The sequence below is a fragment of the Bombina bombina genome, chromosome 1, assembly GCF_027579735.1.
Source record: "Bombina bombina isolate aBomBom1 chromosome 1, aBomBom1.pri, whole genome shotgun sequence".
Lineage (NCBI taxonomy): Eukaryota > Metazoa > Chordata > Amphibia > Anura > Bombinatoridae > Bombina > Bombina bombina.
The window spans coordinates 325,983,474-326,000,438 of NC_069499.1; the positions used below are offsets into that span (position 1 = coordinate 325,983,474).

The 16,965-nt window shown below is 40.1% G+C and overlaps 1 protein-coding gene across 1 annotated transcript in view; it reads right to left on the reverse strand.

Moving 5' to 3' along the window:
- LOC128645254 (cytochrome P450 27C1) overlaps positions 1–16,965 on the reverse strand; it is a 570,060-nt gene that overhangs the window by 294,387 nt on the left and 258,708 nt on the right. Inside the window, exon 5 of the mRNA XM_053698100.1 lies at positions 10,446–10,609. Within this exon, the coding sequence (XP_053554075.1) occupies positions 10,446–10,609 (164 nt within the window). The remainder of the gene's footprint in view (positions 1–10,445; positions 10,610–16,965) is intronic.

A 16,965-nucleotide genomic window follows, 5' to 3' on the forward strand; every position in this document is an offset into this window, starting at 1 on the left:
AAGCAAACCCAAAAGATTTTCAGTGGCAGGAACATTGTTCTAAAAGGCTGGATAACCAAAAATTTGAAGAAGCAGCCACATCCGCTAAAGAAATAGAAGTAAATAACCAGCATGTAAAAAGGCACTTATATGGAAAGACTAATTTCCTACCCAGTGAATCTATAAAGGAAGTACTTCTTCCAAAGGAATAGTAGTACATTTAGCCACAGTGGAAATAGCCCCATCAACCTTAGGAACACTTTTCCATAATTTAATATTAGCAGCAGGTAAAGGATATACATATTTTTTAAATCTTGCCGAAAGATTAAATGAATTTCCTGGCTTAGACCATTCCCTAGAAATAATGTCAGAGACAGCATCAGGAATAGGGAAAACTTTAAGGTGTTTCATAGCAGTTTTAAAAAACTGAATTTTAACAATTACAAAGCTTATTTTGGAATAATTTTTTATCATAACATTGAGAAGTGCTCTACCTGGTTTCAGGATTACTGTAATGTGGGCTTCTAGCGAATGGACATTGTTCATATATGAAGGTTTTCAATTTCTTCTGTTTAAGGGCTCTCGCTAAATAACTTTCTTGTCCTATTGCTCTTGTAATAGAAACATTGTTGAAGTTTTGTTGCTACCATATTATAATCATGTTGTAAAAAATCTCATACAGCCTGCAATGCTTCATGAAGGCTGTCTAATAATAAATGATTTGGGGGATTTTGTTTGTGTTCAAATTCTAATTTCTCAGTCAAGTCTAATATTTTTGCCTAGTGTTCTTTCTGACCTGTGCTTTAAATGTAATAAATTCTCCCCTCATAAAGCACTTGTGAGCTTCCCATATTATAAATGGGTTACTATTAGGTAGGGAATTAAAACGCAAGTGATGTACCCGATATTTTAAAATATTCAAGATTATTAAAGATAGAGTCATCCAGTTTCAATTTAAAGATTTTAAAGGGAAATTAGGCCATTGAACTTTCAATGTGACAGCAGAGTGGTCCGACCAAGCAGTATGTGATAGGGAGGTATTTACTATATATTCCCCACCAGCTTGATTCGTTAAAAACACAATTTATGCTTACCTGATAAATGTATTTCTCTTGTAGTGTATCCAGTCCACGGATCATCCATTACTTGTGGGATATTCTCCTTCCCAACAGGAAGTTGCAAGAGGACACCACAGCAGAGCTGTTATATAGCTCCTCCCCTAACTGCCATATCCAGTCATTCGACCGAAACAAGCCGAGAAAGGAGAAACCATAGGGTGCAGTGGTGACTGTAGTTTAATCTAAAATTTTGACCTGCCTTAAAATGACAGGGCGGGCCGTGGACTGGATACACCACAAGAGAAATAAATTTATCAGGTAAGCATAAATTTTGTTTTCTCTTGTAAGGTGTATCCAGTCCACGGATCATCCATTACTTGTGGGATACCAATACCAAAGCTAAAGTACACGGATGAAGGGAGGGACAAGGCAGGTACTTAAACGGAAGGTACCACTGCCTGTAAAACCTCTCTCCCAAAAATAGCCTCTGAAGAAGCAAAAGTACTAAATTTGTAGAATTTTGAAAAGTATGAAGCGAAGACCAAGTCGCCGCCTTGCAAATCTGTTCAACAGAAGCCTCATTTTTAAAGGCCCAAGTGGAAGCCACAGCTCTAGTAGAATGAGCTGTAATCCTTTCAGGAGGCTGCTGTCCAGAAGTCTCATAGGCTAAGCGGATTATGCTTCTTAGCCAAAAAGAAAGAGAGGTTGCCGAAGCTTTTTGACCTCTTCTCTGTCCAGAGTAAACAACAAACAAAGCAAATGTTTGACGAAAATCTTTAGTAGCTTGTAAGTAAAACTTTAAAGCACGAACCACGTCCAGATTATGTAAAAGACGTTCCTTCTTTGAAGAAGGATTAGGACACAATGATGGAACAACAATCTCTTGATTGATATTCTTAGTAGATACCACCTTAGGCAAAAACCCAGGTTTTGTACTCAGAACTACCTTATCTGCATGGAAGATCAGATAAGGAGAATCACATTGTAAAGCAGATAACTCGGAGACTCTACGAGCCGAGGAATGAAGAGGTTCAAACGGAACCCCTTGAAGAACTTTAAGAACCAAATTTAAGCTCCATGGGGGAGCAACAGGTTTAAACACAGGCTTGATTCTAACCAACGCCTGACAAAACGCCTGAACGTCTGGAACATCCGCCAGACGCTTGTGCAAAAGAATAGACAGTGCAGAGATCTGTCCCTTCAAAGAACTAGCTGATAATCCTTTCTCCAAACCCTCTTGGAGAAAAGATAATATCCTGGGAATCCTAACCTTACTCCATGAGTAACTCTTGGATTCACACCAATAAAGATATTTACGCCATATCTTATGGTAGATTTTCCTGGTAACAGGCTTTCGTGCCTGTATTAAGGTATCAATGACAGACTTGGAGAAGCCACGCTTTGATAAAATCAAGCGTTCAATCTCCATGCAGTCAGTCTCAGAGAAATTAGATTTGGATGATGGAAATGACCTTGAAGTAGAAGGTCTCGTCTCAAAGGCAGAGTCCAAGGTGGAAAGGAGAAAAAACTAACTATATTTTACCCCTCTCCTCTTACTACCTCCATCTTTGTTGAGAGTTGCAAGAGAATGACTGGATATGGCAGTTAGGGGAGGAGCTATATAACAGCTCTGCTGTGGGTGTCCTCTTGCAACTTCCTGTTGGGAAGGAGAATATCCCACAAGTAATGGATGATCCGTGGACTGGATACACCTTACAAGAGAAATATAGTAAATTCTACTGTATGTGAGGTTTGGGGGGGAAAAAAGGTGTAATCTCGTTTACCTGGATTTAACAGCCTCCAGACATCATATAAATTGTGGTCTCATAATAACTTCCCTACGTGTCTAGTGGATCATTTAGAAATCATAGGTCTAAGATTTCAGCAATCCATGTCTGGTTGGAGTATTAAAAATCGCCTTCTATAGAAATATCTCTGATAGTCTGTGTTAAAAGGAATACTTGTAATTTATTATAATACTGACCACACTCCTTTTAGAAATGAAAGAGCTGTGAGAGTGTTGTATATAATAAGGCCCATAGTATTTTGGTTTTTGTGATTTCCTGAAGTGTGTTTCTTGCAAAAACAAAATGTCACCTTGTCTCTTATGTAGGTCAGACAACACCATTGATCTTTTGTGAGGTGAGTTACAGCCTTTTACATTTAGATAAATTAATTTAAATTTGCTTGTCTGATGTCTCCATTAATAAAGAGGTACAAATGAGAAAGCCAACAGTAATATCCATTAATTTTCCCATAGCATAGTGTAAGGTACCAACTAAGAACAACAAAGAAATAAAGATTAACCAGCCCTGGTGTAAACCACCAGATGACATATGAGAACTGGACTACTAAACAGGAATACCTATATAGCAACCATAACTACATGTCCAACCGTTAAAAACTATATAGGGGTTACAACCAATCCCAAACACACACCTAGATTTAGAGTTCTGCTTTAGCCGTCAAAAGCAGTGTTAAGGGGTCCTAACGCTGCTTTTGGCCGCCCGCTGGTATTTATAGTCAGGCAGGAAAGGGTATAACGCTCACTTCCTCACCGCAACTCCAGGCTACCGCAGATCCACTTACGCCAATTGCGTATCCTATCTTTTCAATGGGATCTGCCTAACGCCGGTATTTGGAGTCTTGGGAGAAGTGAGCTGTAGACCCTCTACCGACAAGACACCTACCGCCAAAAAAAGTCAGTAGTTAAGAGCTTTATGGGCTAACGCGTGAATATAAAGCTCTTAACTACTGTGCTACAAAGTACACTAACACCCATAAACTACCTATGTACCCCTAAACCGAGGCCCCCCCCCACATCGCCGCCACTATAATAAAAAATTTTAACCCCTAATCTGCCGACCGGACACTGACGCCACCTACATTATACCTATAAACCCCTAATCTGCTGCCCCTAACATCGCCGACCCCTATATTATAATTATTAACCACTAATCTGCCCCCCCTAACGTCGCCGCTACCTTACCTACACTTATTAACCCCTAATCCGCCGACCGGACCTCGCCACCACTATAATAAATGTATTAACCCCTAAACTGCCGCACTCCCGCCTCGCAAACACTATAATAAATAGTATTAACCCCTAATCTGCCCTCTCTAACATCGCCGCCACCTACCTACAATTATTAACCCCTAATCTCCCGCCCACACAGTTGCCGCTACTATAATAAAGTTATTAACCTCTAAACCTAACTCTAACCCTAACACCCCCCTAACATAAATATAATTTAAATGAAACAAAATAATATTCCTAAAATCAACTAAATTAATCCTATTTAAAACTAAATACTTACCTATAAAATAAACCCTAATATAGCTACAATATAACTAATAATTACATTGTAGCTATTTTAGGATTTATATTTATTTTACAGGCAACTTTGTATTTATTTTAACTATGTACAATAGCTATTAAGTAGTTAATAACTATTTAATAGCTACCTAGTTAAAATAAGTACAAAATTACCTGTAAAATAAATCCTAACCTAAATTACAAATACACCTAACACTACACTATCATTAAATTAATTAAATAAATTACCTACAATTAGCTAAATTAAAATACAATAAAATAAACTATTCTATAATACAAAAAAAAACAAACACTAGATTTAGGGGTTAATAGGTGTAAGGTTAGGGGTGTTTAGACTCGGGGTTCATGTTAGGTGCAGACTTAGAGAGTGTTTCCCCATAGGAAACAATGGGGCTGCGTTAGGAGCTGAACGCTGCTTTTTTTCAGGTGTTAGGTTTTTTTTCAGCCCAAACTGCCCCATTGTTTCCTATGGGGATATCGTGCACGAGCACGTTTTTCCAGCTTACTGCTACCGTAAGCAATGCAGGTATTGAGGGTTGATGTGGAGCTAAATTAGGCTCAACGCTCCCTTTTCTGAGCCTAACGCAGCCCCTCAGACAACTCTAAATACCAGCGTTGTCTTAAGGGTGCGCTGGGAAAAAAAAGCAGCGTTAGCTACGCGGGTCTTTACCGACAAAACTCTAAATCTAGCCGACAGCTTTTTAAAAACTTGTAATTGATAAACATTATAAACACTTACTGCAAACATATTCAATATAAGGTAATCAATAAGAAAACGAGAACAAAAACTCACAAACATATAGTCTAGTCAAGTTGGATATATAAAAGAACATCTAGCAGCAGGTGAGGGAACTTAAAAGTACTTCTACTGTATGAGATTACACTCAGATGTCTATCACGGAAGTCGTGAGGTTCCAGTAGATGTCTGTTGTACTCTTGATAGATGAGAGGATGACGGTATCTTGTTTCTGGGTTGATCGTTTCCCACTATTTGTAGTGGCTTGTTGCAATTTATCAGCTCTTGATTTCTTTTTCTGCTGAATTGTGCAGTAGCCTAAGTAAAGGTATACTCATGTCATCAATCTAGAACAGTAGTACATGACATAGAATATACTGTAGCATCCTCCGATACCATTTACAAATATAGAACAGAAGGGGAAAAGGAATATACCTTATTGTCCACTAACAAAGTTGACAGAAAATGCAAAAGGAAACTGTATGGGGTTCTCAGAAACATATCAGACCTCTACCCTAGTCAATACAATCAGTACTAGTAAACCGACCATGAAAACATTAGTAGCGGATATACTGCTTGTAAAGCAGAAATAGGCTAGAGTGCAAGATTAGACACCTCCAGGAAGAAGCCCATTTAAGCGTGCGCAAATTCATATTAAAAACAGGAAAATTTGTAACATCAGCTTTCCCATATGAAAATTAACCCATTCACTGCACTGTGTACCTGAAGAGCACCAAAGTCACAAAACATATCCCCCATTTAACTGCTTAGCACTCCTTTATGCAGAACAGCATTCACACTCAAACTCTATCTGGCATCTAGGCATTTGAGTGAGACACCCTAAGGGACAATGTCCATAACAGGGCCACAAAATAGGGTAACTTCCCTTCTAAGTTCATTCTTAAAAACAAGAGTTCCATGTTGTAGAGAAGTCCGCCACCGAGTGAAGGAGGAAAGAACAGCTGGGAGCGTTCTAAAACTGGAATGGTGGTAAACAGTATAACACTTCACGATTCTGATAATGAATCCCACACTGCGCTCTGTCCTTCTACCACGACCTTACGCACACTGAGTGAGTCGGCAGTGCCGGCTTAGCGCTCTTCCGGTCTGTAAAGCAGACACCATGCTATTTAAGTTTAACCAGCAACTGTGGGACCCTTTAAGGTGGCAATGCTCTTAAAAGGGCGAGTACACAAAGATGTAAAATTCTAATATATAGTGCAGCATACATTGAAATGACAAAAAGTTTGTATTACTTCTCCATAAGTAAAAGAGTACTTAATAGACTAACAGTGTGCTCAAAATTAAATAGGCTGGATGTGGCTTTGCTTAACACTAACAGTGTGTTTGCTAGTAGCATGAGGGCTGAGAGAAAATGCAGGTACTTACCCAGTAGCTGCCCACTCCTCTCCATCCAGTACTGTAACCTACAGTAGAGGATATACTGAGAGAGTACACATCTTTATGGCCCAGCAGGAGGCTAAAGGAACTATCCCAGAGACACTGTGGCAGGAATATGACCCCAACTCCATAGAGACGATTTACATTGCACAGCTAGTACTCTCTTATGTCCCTCTCTACCAGGAACTATCCATTGAGGGAAAATTTGGGATTATCAACCTCGGCAATCATGAAGAAAGTACAGAACACCTCAATCTTCACCTTCTCCTAGACTAGGCAAAGGCAATACTGGAGTGGTTGAAGCTTTGTGTGGGGTGTCTTTGCCTCCTGCTGGTGACCAGGCGATTAATTCCCACAAGTAAGAAATTTTGTGGACTATTATCACCTCCTTAGAAAATAAATTTGGGGTTTCGTGTCCCTTAATGCCCTTTGGCTAATAAGCAAGTGCTACTTATGATTATTAGCTTACAGGTACTTCCTGCTAGCACTCAGAAAGAACCAATAATACAATTAGTATTTGTAGGAAATGCACAGCTGATTCTGGCATATTAGTTTTAATAAAAAAAATTATTACAGTATACTTTTAAGTGATGTGGAACGATTCAATTCAGAAATTGTAACAGCAGAGATTCTGCTTTTTGTTGGACATTGATTGGTTGATGAGGTTGTGTGGATTTTTAAAAATTTACTGTGACTAAAAACAAAATGTATGCTTACCTGATAAATTATTTTCTTTCCTGGCATGGAGAGTCCACAAATCCATTCTAATTACTAGTGGGAATGCAACTCCTGGCCACCAGGAGGAGGCAAAGAACACCCCAGCAAAGCTTTTAAGCATCCCTCCCACTTCCCAAAAACCTCCAGTCATTCAGCCGAAGGAATATAGAAAAAAAAAAAGAACACAAAGGTATAGAGGTGCCTGAGGTTTCAGAAATGAGGGCGGGTCATGGACTCTCAATGCCAGGAAAGAAAATAATTTATCAGGTAAGCATAAATTTTGTTTTCTTTCCAATGGCATGAAGAGTCCACAAATCCATTCTAATTACTAGTAGGAACCAATACCCATGTTAGAGGACACAGAATGGAAGGGAGGGAGAACAAGACAGGCACACCTTACCAGAAGGCACCACCGCTTGAAGGATTTTCCTCCCAAAAGTAGCCTCAGCTGAGGCAAACACATTGAATACAGATAGCAGCAGCCCTTTGATATTAAAATGGCGTAATGATAAGCCTGCAATAGAAAGAATGTGTGACAATCTATGCTAATATTAGCCCGGTCCTACATGCTCAAAGCTGTAGCTCTAAATAAAAGTAAAACATATACACAAGCAGGCGGAGACCTCCGATCATACATTGAATAAGAAATGGAGTCATAGCCGCTAAGAGGGAGAGTATAGGCACCGATGTTAAAAAGCTTGCAACAGAAGCAACACCCTACAAAGTGCTCATAATCACCCTCCCTCGTTGCCCACCCCCACTAGGGAGATACCCAGCAATTAAAATATGAAAGAGTCCCCTACCCACAGTAATGCCACATTAAGAGTACTCAGTCATGGGGGCAAGGGATACAGGGACTCACAGTTAGAAGTCTTCATTCTTCTCACCTACTCCAGGTCTGACTGGATCAATCTTCATCCTGACAGGGACCTGAAGTACAAGAAAAAGCAGAGTAACCAACCCTGGTTTTCTATAAAGCAAGAAGTTAAGCAAGGACTACCTTGCCGTCTTCCAACTGCTAAAAGCCACTTTTACTCTTACTATAGAGATTTACATGGACACATCATAGCCCCAAATCCTTGTTTGCAGGAAAAAGTACCCATTAAAGGATTAAATATCTTCAGACACCATCTTCGCACATCCATCCTGATGAACAAGGCAAAGAATGACTGGGGGTTTATGGAAAGTGGGAGTGATACTTAACAGCTTTGCTGGGGTGTTCTTTGCCTCCTCCTGGTGGCCAGGAGTTGAATTCCCACTAGTAATTAGAATGGATTAGTGGACTTTCCATGCCATTGGAAAGAAATGTGAGTTTTTGTTGCTACATATGCAATTTAGCAACAAAATTGAGAGAAGACGTGGAATAAACTATGAAATTAAAAAATTAGCTTCACCTTATAAAAGATAGCTACACTCTTAATGGCTGGTGGCTGCAGTTTCTAAACCAGTTTGTAATCAGATTGTTTTATTTTTTACATATATTAATAATCTGATATTTGTCTGGAAGGACACTTTGGAAAGTCTTTTTGTACCTTTCATAATACAAACAAAAATGCTTTGTGGAGTTTAGTGATAACTGATAAAGTTACAATGTTCATATTTTCACATTGCATACACATAAGATTTCAATTGATCATGCAATTCCTTCCTTAAATAATAAACATTCTAACCTCTTTCTATATTCTTTTCCCACAACCATCCTATGCCCTACTATCTAAGCACTCAACTCTCTATACTAATTAAAGGGACATTCCAGGCAAAATTGGAATCCACATGTATTTAAAATGAATGTAAAGTTTCACGAATGAGTGCCCGGTTTTTAAAAATACTATTGAAAACAGGGGCACTTTCATTCATGAAACTTTACATTTCACCGGTTTTGTTAAAATACTTACCTTTCCTTCTTGCAAGCCGGAGCAGCGATTCCTCCCGCCCGCCGCTCGTCTCTTCATACGTCAGCAATGACGAATCCGGCTTCCTTCAATCACGACGTGGCCTGAGGCAATGTTTGCTCTGGGGGGGAAGCCGTGATTGGAGGAAGCCGGATTCGTCATTGCCGACGTATGAATGACGAGCGGCAGGCAGGGGAATCACTGCTCCGGCTTGCAAGAACGAAAGGTAAGTATTTTAACAAAACCGGTGAAATATAAAATTTCATGAATCAAAGTGCTTCTTTAATAGTATTTTTAAAAACCGGGCACTCATTTGTGAAACTTTACATTCACTTTAAGTGTTGAATAGAATCATTTTTGTAATATACATGTATTAGCAAAAATGCTTTGAATAAAAGCTATAGCTGTTTCAACATTGTATTAAAGTATGCACCATGCACCAGCATTTTCAGAGAGACTAAGGTGCTTGTACTATATGGTATTGACTCAATTTGTTAATTGCAGACATAAAACAAGCCCCACTGGCAATCTGAGCAGCTGTAGTATCTAAAACGCTGGTATATTGGGAATATCTAGCTATGCTTCACATGCACTTGCAGAAAAAAAATGCCAACACTTAAACAGTGATAACTTTTACTAGAAGCATTTTTGCCAATACATGTATATTGCAAATATGTTTCTTTTCAAATATGTAATTAATTTATGTGCATTTAAAGATTCCTTCTTGGTCACATGCTTCTAGTGAATACTAGTTCATAAAAATATTTACTGCAGCCAACCAGTCAATGGCAAGATTAAAGAAGAATGCCTGGCCAACAAAAGGCATATAGGAGAAATTAACTCGGTTTCATATAAACCCTTGCAGTACTAGGAGTGCCACTCAATTATCCAGCACTCTAGTAATACTACATGTTAACAACAAAAATACAACCAAAAATGTATGTACTATTCTATTAAGAGTTTAATGAGACCAAGTGATGTGGTTTGAGTCTGGCTAACCTATGTGCATAAACATAAATAGAGAGATACCAAAATTGATGAGATAAATTTGGGTTAAACTATACCTTTAGCTCCATTATTGTCTGCTTTTATATTGTATTAAAATAGACTACCAAATTATAGAAGGAAAAATTTTATTATGCCAGGTATACCAAAGATAGCACCTGCTGAGATTTTATCAGAGATAATATCAATAGATCAATAGGATTGCAAATACAGTTCTAATATGAACAAAGCCATACAATTGATTCCTTTTTAAATATATATTTTGCAATGAAGAAATAGGTTTCCCTTTTTTTTTTTTTAAACATAAAGGTGCATGTTACCGTATCAACTCCAGCAAGAAGAAGTTCTGTAGAGTTGGCATAAATCTCTTCTAGTGATAGCTCTTTACTGCGCAGAAGACATGTAAGAACACCTCCTTCTACCTCTTCTCCGTTATTTAGTTTGGATTCAATATCCCTTAATCTATTATCCACATGTATTTGACCTGCAAAAAAACATAAAAAAGCATTGTATAATGACATAAAGTGTTGTTACACAATAAAAACAGTAGGATAAAAGTTAAATTATTTTTCTCTCTCAAAATATTAGTTTCCTTACTATAAAACCTAAGTCTTAACCATCACTGCATCACACTAAGCAGGAAACACCTTCAAAATATTGAGAGGAATGCTCTCAAAGACAGTATTATGATTTAGCTACAGAATAGTGAAATAATGAATTAACAAGAATAACATTTTTTAGATAATTAAAACCATACCTGAGAGAAATAGCAGTATACTAACGTTCTACCTAATCATAAAAAGACAACAACACACTGAATAAAAAATGGCAAAGTGTGACAAAAAAATTTTTATAACACTAACAGCTCTAGCACATTACTCTATTCTTGTTATTCGAAAAACAAAATTTATGCTTACCTGATAAATTATTTTCTTTAGGAATGATGATGGTTCACAGTCTTCCATAATATGAGATATATTTCTTGCCACTAGGAGGAGGTCAAGAACACATACAAGAGCTTTAAAACCCTCCCACCGCTCTTAGTTTTATGTATAGTCAAGTAGAGAATAGGAAGGAAAGGTAGGAAAGGCAAAGCAGGGTTTATAGAGTTATCAGAGCTGTCGCCCAAGAATTGAAACAGGCGGGGCCTGTGGATCATCATCATCATTACAAAAGAAAATAATTTATCAGGTAAGCATACATTTAGTTTTCTTTCATAAAATTATGATGGTCCACAGTCCTCCATAACATATGGGATTAATACCCAAGCCGATGGTCTATGTTACGGAAAGGGTGGAACAATTTTACTGGCATTTCTTATTTAGTCGACACTGCGGCCTGAAGAACTTTGCTGCCAAAAGCTGCTTGTTAAAAACCTCAAGGGATAAACTCAGAAAAAAAAGTATGCCGATAAGACATTGCAGCTTTGCAAATCTGCTCCAAAAATGCAAAATCTTTCAAAAATCCACAATGTTGCTATTGCTCTTGAAGAAAGAGCTGTAATGCTCTTAGAAAGGTGACCTTCCAACCGTCAAGAAAGTGTTGAATCCCTTCTTATAGGCAAATGCTACCTTAGTAGTTTTCTGCCCCTTACTAGACTTAGTAGTGAAAAAACAAACTAGAAGTTTGACTGAAATCTATAGATTTTTGGAGATAGAACTTTAAAGCGTTTACTATAATCACTCAATTACTTAATATCCGCTACCTAGAGTTAGCAGGATCTGAACACAATGAAGAAACAACCATCTCTTGATGGTATTTTCCTTTAAGAAGAAAAAACAGAATTTATGTTTACCTGATAAATTTCTTTCTCCTACGGTGTATCCGGTCCACGGCTTCATCCTTACTTGTGGGATATTCTCAATCCCTACAGGAAGTGGCAAAGAGAGCACACAGCAGAGCTGTCCATATAGCTCCCCTCAGGCTCTGCCCCCCCCAGTCATTCGACCGACGGTTAGGAGAAAAAGGAGAACCATAGGGTGCAGTGGTGACTGTAGTTTACAAAAATAAATTTAAACCTGACTAAAATGCCAGGGTGGGCCGTGGACCGGATACACCGTAGGAGAAAGAAATTTATCAGGTAAACATAAATTCTGTTTTCTCCTACATTGGTGTATCCGGTCCACGGCTTCATCCTTACTTGTGGGAACCAATACCAAAGCTTTAGGACACGGATGAAGGGAGGGAACAAGTCAGGTAACCTAAACGGAAGGCACCACTGCTTGTAAAACCTTTCTCCCAAAAATAGCCTCCGAAGAAGCAAAAGTATCGAATTTGTAAAATTTGGCAAATGTATGCAGAGAAGACCAAGTCGCTGCCTTACAGATCTGTTCAACAGAAGCCTCATTCTTGAAAGCCCATGTGGAAGCCACAGCTCTAGTAGAGTGAGCTGTAATTCGTTCAGGGGGCTGCCTTCCAGCAGTCTCATAAGCCAACTGGATGATGCTTTTCAGCCAAAAGGACAGAGAGGTCGCAGTCGCCTTTTGACCTCTCCTCTTGCCAGAATAGACGACAAACAAGGACGATGTTTGTCTGAAGTCTTTATTTGCTTTTAGATAGAACTTTAAAGCACGAACCACATCAAGATTGTGCAACAGACGTTCCTTGTTAGAAACTGGATTAGGACACAGAGAAGGAACAACTATCTCCTGGTTAATATTCTTATTGGAAACCACTTTTGGAAGAACACCAGGTTTGGTACGTAAAACAACCTTATCTGCATGGAACACCAGGTAAGGTGAATTACACTGCAAAGCAGACAATTCAGAAACTCTTCTAGCAGAAGAAATAGCTACCAAAAACAAAACTTTCCAAGATAGTAACTTGATATCTATGGAATGTAGAGGTTCAAACGGAACCCCTTGAAGAACTGAAAGAACTAAATTTAGACTCCATGGAGGAGCCACAGGTCTATAGACAGGCTTGATTCTGACTAAAGCCTGTACAAACGCCTGAACATCTGGCATTGCTGCCAGACGCTTGTGTAACAAAACAGACAGAGCGGAAATCTGTCCTTTTAAGGAACTAGCTGACAAACATTTCTCCAATCCTTCTTGGAGAAAAGCTAGAATCCTTGGAATCCTAATCTTACTCCATGAGTAACCTTTGGATTCACACCAACAAAGATATTTCCTCCATATCTTATGGTAAATATTCCTGGTGACAGGCTTTCTAGCCTGGATCAGGGTATCTATAACCGTTTCTGAAAACCCACGCTTAGCTAGAATCAAGCGTTCAATCTCCAAGCAGTCAGTTGCAGAGAAACTAGGTTTGGATGTTCGAATGGACCTTGAATTAGAAGGTCCTGCCTCAAAGGTAGCTTCCATGGTGGAACCGATGACATATTCACCAGGTCTGCATACCAAGTCCTGCGTGGCCACGCAGGAGCTATCAGAATTACCGAAGCCTTCTCCTGTTTGATCCTGGCTACTAGCCGGGGGAGAAGGGGAAACGGTGGAAAGACATAAGCTGGATTGAACGACCAAGGCGCTACTAAGGCATCTACCAATGTCGCCTTGGGATCCCTGGACCTGGACCCGTAACGTGGAACTTTGGAGTTCTGACGTGACGCCATCAGATCCAGATCTGGAATGCCCCATAGTTGGGTTAATTGGGCAAAAACCTCCGGGTGAAGTTCCCACTGAAGTATGACGACTCAGATAATCCGCTTCCCAGTTGTCCACTCCTGGGATGTGAATTGCTGATAGATGGCAAGAGTGATCCTCTGCCCATTTGATGATTTTGGATACCTCTCTCATCGCCAGGAAACTCTTTGTTCCCCCCTGATGATTGATGTACGCTACAGTCGTCATGTTGTCCGACTGAAATCTGATGAATTTGGCCTCCGCTAGTTGAGGCCATGCCTGGAACGCATTGAATATCGCTCTCAATTCCAAAATGTTTATCGGGAGAAGAGATTCTTCCCGAGACCATAGACCCTGAGCCTTCAGGGACTCCCAGACCGCGCCCAAGCCTAGGAGGCTGGCGTCGGTCGTGACAATGATCCACTCTGGTCTGCAGAAACTCATTCCCTGAGACAGGTGATCCAGAGACAACCACCAGAGGAGTGAGTCTCTGGTTTTCTGGTCCATTTGAATCTGGGGAGACAAATCTGCATAATCCCCATTCCACTGTTTGAGCATGCACAGTTGCAATGGTCTTAAAGGGACACTGTACCCAAATGTTTTCTTTCGTGATTCAGATAGAGCATACAATTGTAAGCAACTTTCTCATTTACTTCTATTATCAATTTTTCTTTGTTCTCTTGATATCTTTATTTGAAAAAGAAGGCATCTAAGCTGAGGAGCCAGCAAATTTGTGGTTCAGAACCATGGACAGCAATTGTTTATTGGTGCTGCCCAATCAGCAAGGACAACCCAGGTTGTTCACCAAAAATGGGCCGGCATCTAAACTTAAATTCTTGCTTTTCAAATAAACATAACAAGAGAATGAAGAAAATTTGATAATAGGAGTACATTAGAAAGTTGCTTCAAATTGCATGCTCTATCTGAATCACAAAAGAAAAAAATTGGGTACAGTGTCCCTTTAAATGAATTCGAGCAAATGGAACCACGTCCATTGCTGCAACCATGAGTCCTATTACCTCCATGCACTGAGCTATGGAGGGTTGAGGAATGGATTGAAGAACTCGACAAGTGTTCAGAAGTTTTAGCTTCCTGGCCTCTGTCAGAAAGATCTTCATTTCTACTGAGTCTATTATTGTTCCCAGGAAGGGAACCCTTGTGAACGGGGACAGAGAACTTTTTTCTATGTTCACCTTCCACCCGTGGGACCTTAGAAAGGCTAGGACTATGTCTGTATGAGCCTTTGCTTTGTGAAAGGACGACGCTTGTATTAGAATGTCGTCTAGGTAAGGTGCTACTGCAATGCCCCTTGGCCTTAGCACCGCTAGAAGAGACCCTAGCACCTTTGTGAAAATTCTGGGAGCAGTGGCCAATCCGAAGGGAAGAGCCACGAACTGGAAATGCTTGTCCAGAAATGCGAACCTCAGGAACTGATGGTGATCTTTGTGGATAGGAATATGCAGGTACGCATCCTTTAAGTCCACGGTAGTCATATATTGACCCTCCTGGATCATTGGTAAAATTGTCAGAATGGTTTCCATTTTGAATGATGGAACTCTGAGGAATGTGTTTAGGATCTTTAAGTCCAGAATTGGCCTGAAAGTTCCTTCCTTTTTGGGAACTACAAACAGGTTTGAGTAAAATCCCAGTCCTTGTTCTGCTGTTGGAACTGGGTGTATCACTCCCATTTTTAAAAGGTCTTCTACGCAATGTAAGAATGCCTGTCTCTTTATCTGGTCTAAAGATAAGCGAGACATGTGGAACCTTCCCCTTGGAGGAAGGTCCTTGAATTCTAGAAGATACCCCTGAGAGACAATTTCTAATGCCCAGGGGTCCGGAACATCTATTGCCCAGGCCTGAGCAAAGAGAGAAAGTCTGCCCCCTACTAGATCCGGTCCCGGATTGGGGGCTACCCCTTCATGCTGTCTTGGTAGCAGCAGTAGGCTTTTTGGCCTGTTTACCCTTGTTCCAGCCTTGCATTGGTTTCCATGCTGATTTGGGCTGGGGTGCGTTACCCTCTTGCCTAGTGGCTGTAGAGGTAGAAGCCGGTCCGTTACTGAAATTGCGAAAGGAACGAAAATTAGACTTGTTTTTAGCTTTGAAAGGTCTATCCTGTGGGAGAGCATGGCCCTTTCCCCCAGTGATATCTGAAATAATTTCTTTCAACTCTGGCCCGAATAGGGTCTTACCCTTGAAAGGAATATTAAGCAATTTTGTTTTGGACGACACATCCGCCGACCACGATTTTAGCCAAAGCGCTCTACGCGCCACTATTGTGAAGCCAGAATTTTTCGCCGCTAATTTAGCTAACTGCATAGCGGCATCTGTAATGAAAGAATTAGCCAACTTCAGGGCGTGAATTCTATTCATGACTTCATCATAAGAAGTCTCCTTCTGGAGCGAGTTTTCCAATTCCTCAAACCAAAAAGCAGCTGCAGTGGTTACAGGAATAATGCAAGAAATTGGTTGAAGAAGAAAACCTTGTTGAACAAAAATTTTCTTAAGTAAACCTTCTAATTTTTTATCCATAGGATCTTTGAAAGCGCAACTGTCTTCTATTGGAATAGTTGTGCGCTTAGCTAGCGTTGAAACTGCCCCCTCTACCTTAGGGACCGTCTGCCACGCGTCCCTTCTAGAGTCAACACTTGGGGACATTTTCTTAAATATAGGAGGAACAAAGGGTACACCTGGCTTCTCCCACTCCTTAGTCACGATATCTGCCACCCTCTTAGGTATCGGAAATGCATCAGTGTGTACTGGGACCTCTAAGAATTTGTCCATTTTACACAATTTTTCTGGGATCACCAAAGGATCACAATCATCAAGTGTAGCTAGGACCTCCTTAAGTAGGGCGCGGAGGTGTTCTAGCTTAAATTTAAATGCTATGGCATCAGGCTCTGCCTGCTGAGAAACTTTTCCTGTGTCAGAAATTTCTCCCTCAGACAGGCCCTCCCTCACCGCCAAGTCAGATTGATGTGAGGGCACTACAGATAAATTATCCTCTGCGTCAGCTTGCTCATTTTCTGTGTTTAAAACTGAGCAATCACGCTTCCTAGGAAAAGCTGGCAGTTTAGATAAAAATGCTGAAAGAGAATTATCCATTACTGCCGCTAACTGTTGCATAGTAATCACAATTGGTGCGCTAGATGTACTGGGCATCGCATGCGCGGGCATAGCTGGTATTGACACAGAAGGAGAGGATAGCGAGCTATCTTCACTACCTTCAGCTAAAGAATCATCTTGGGCTATATTTTTA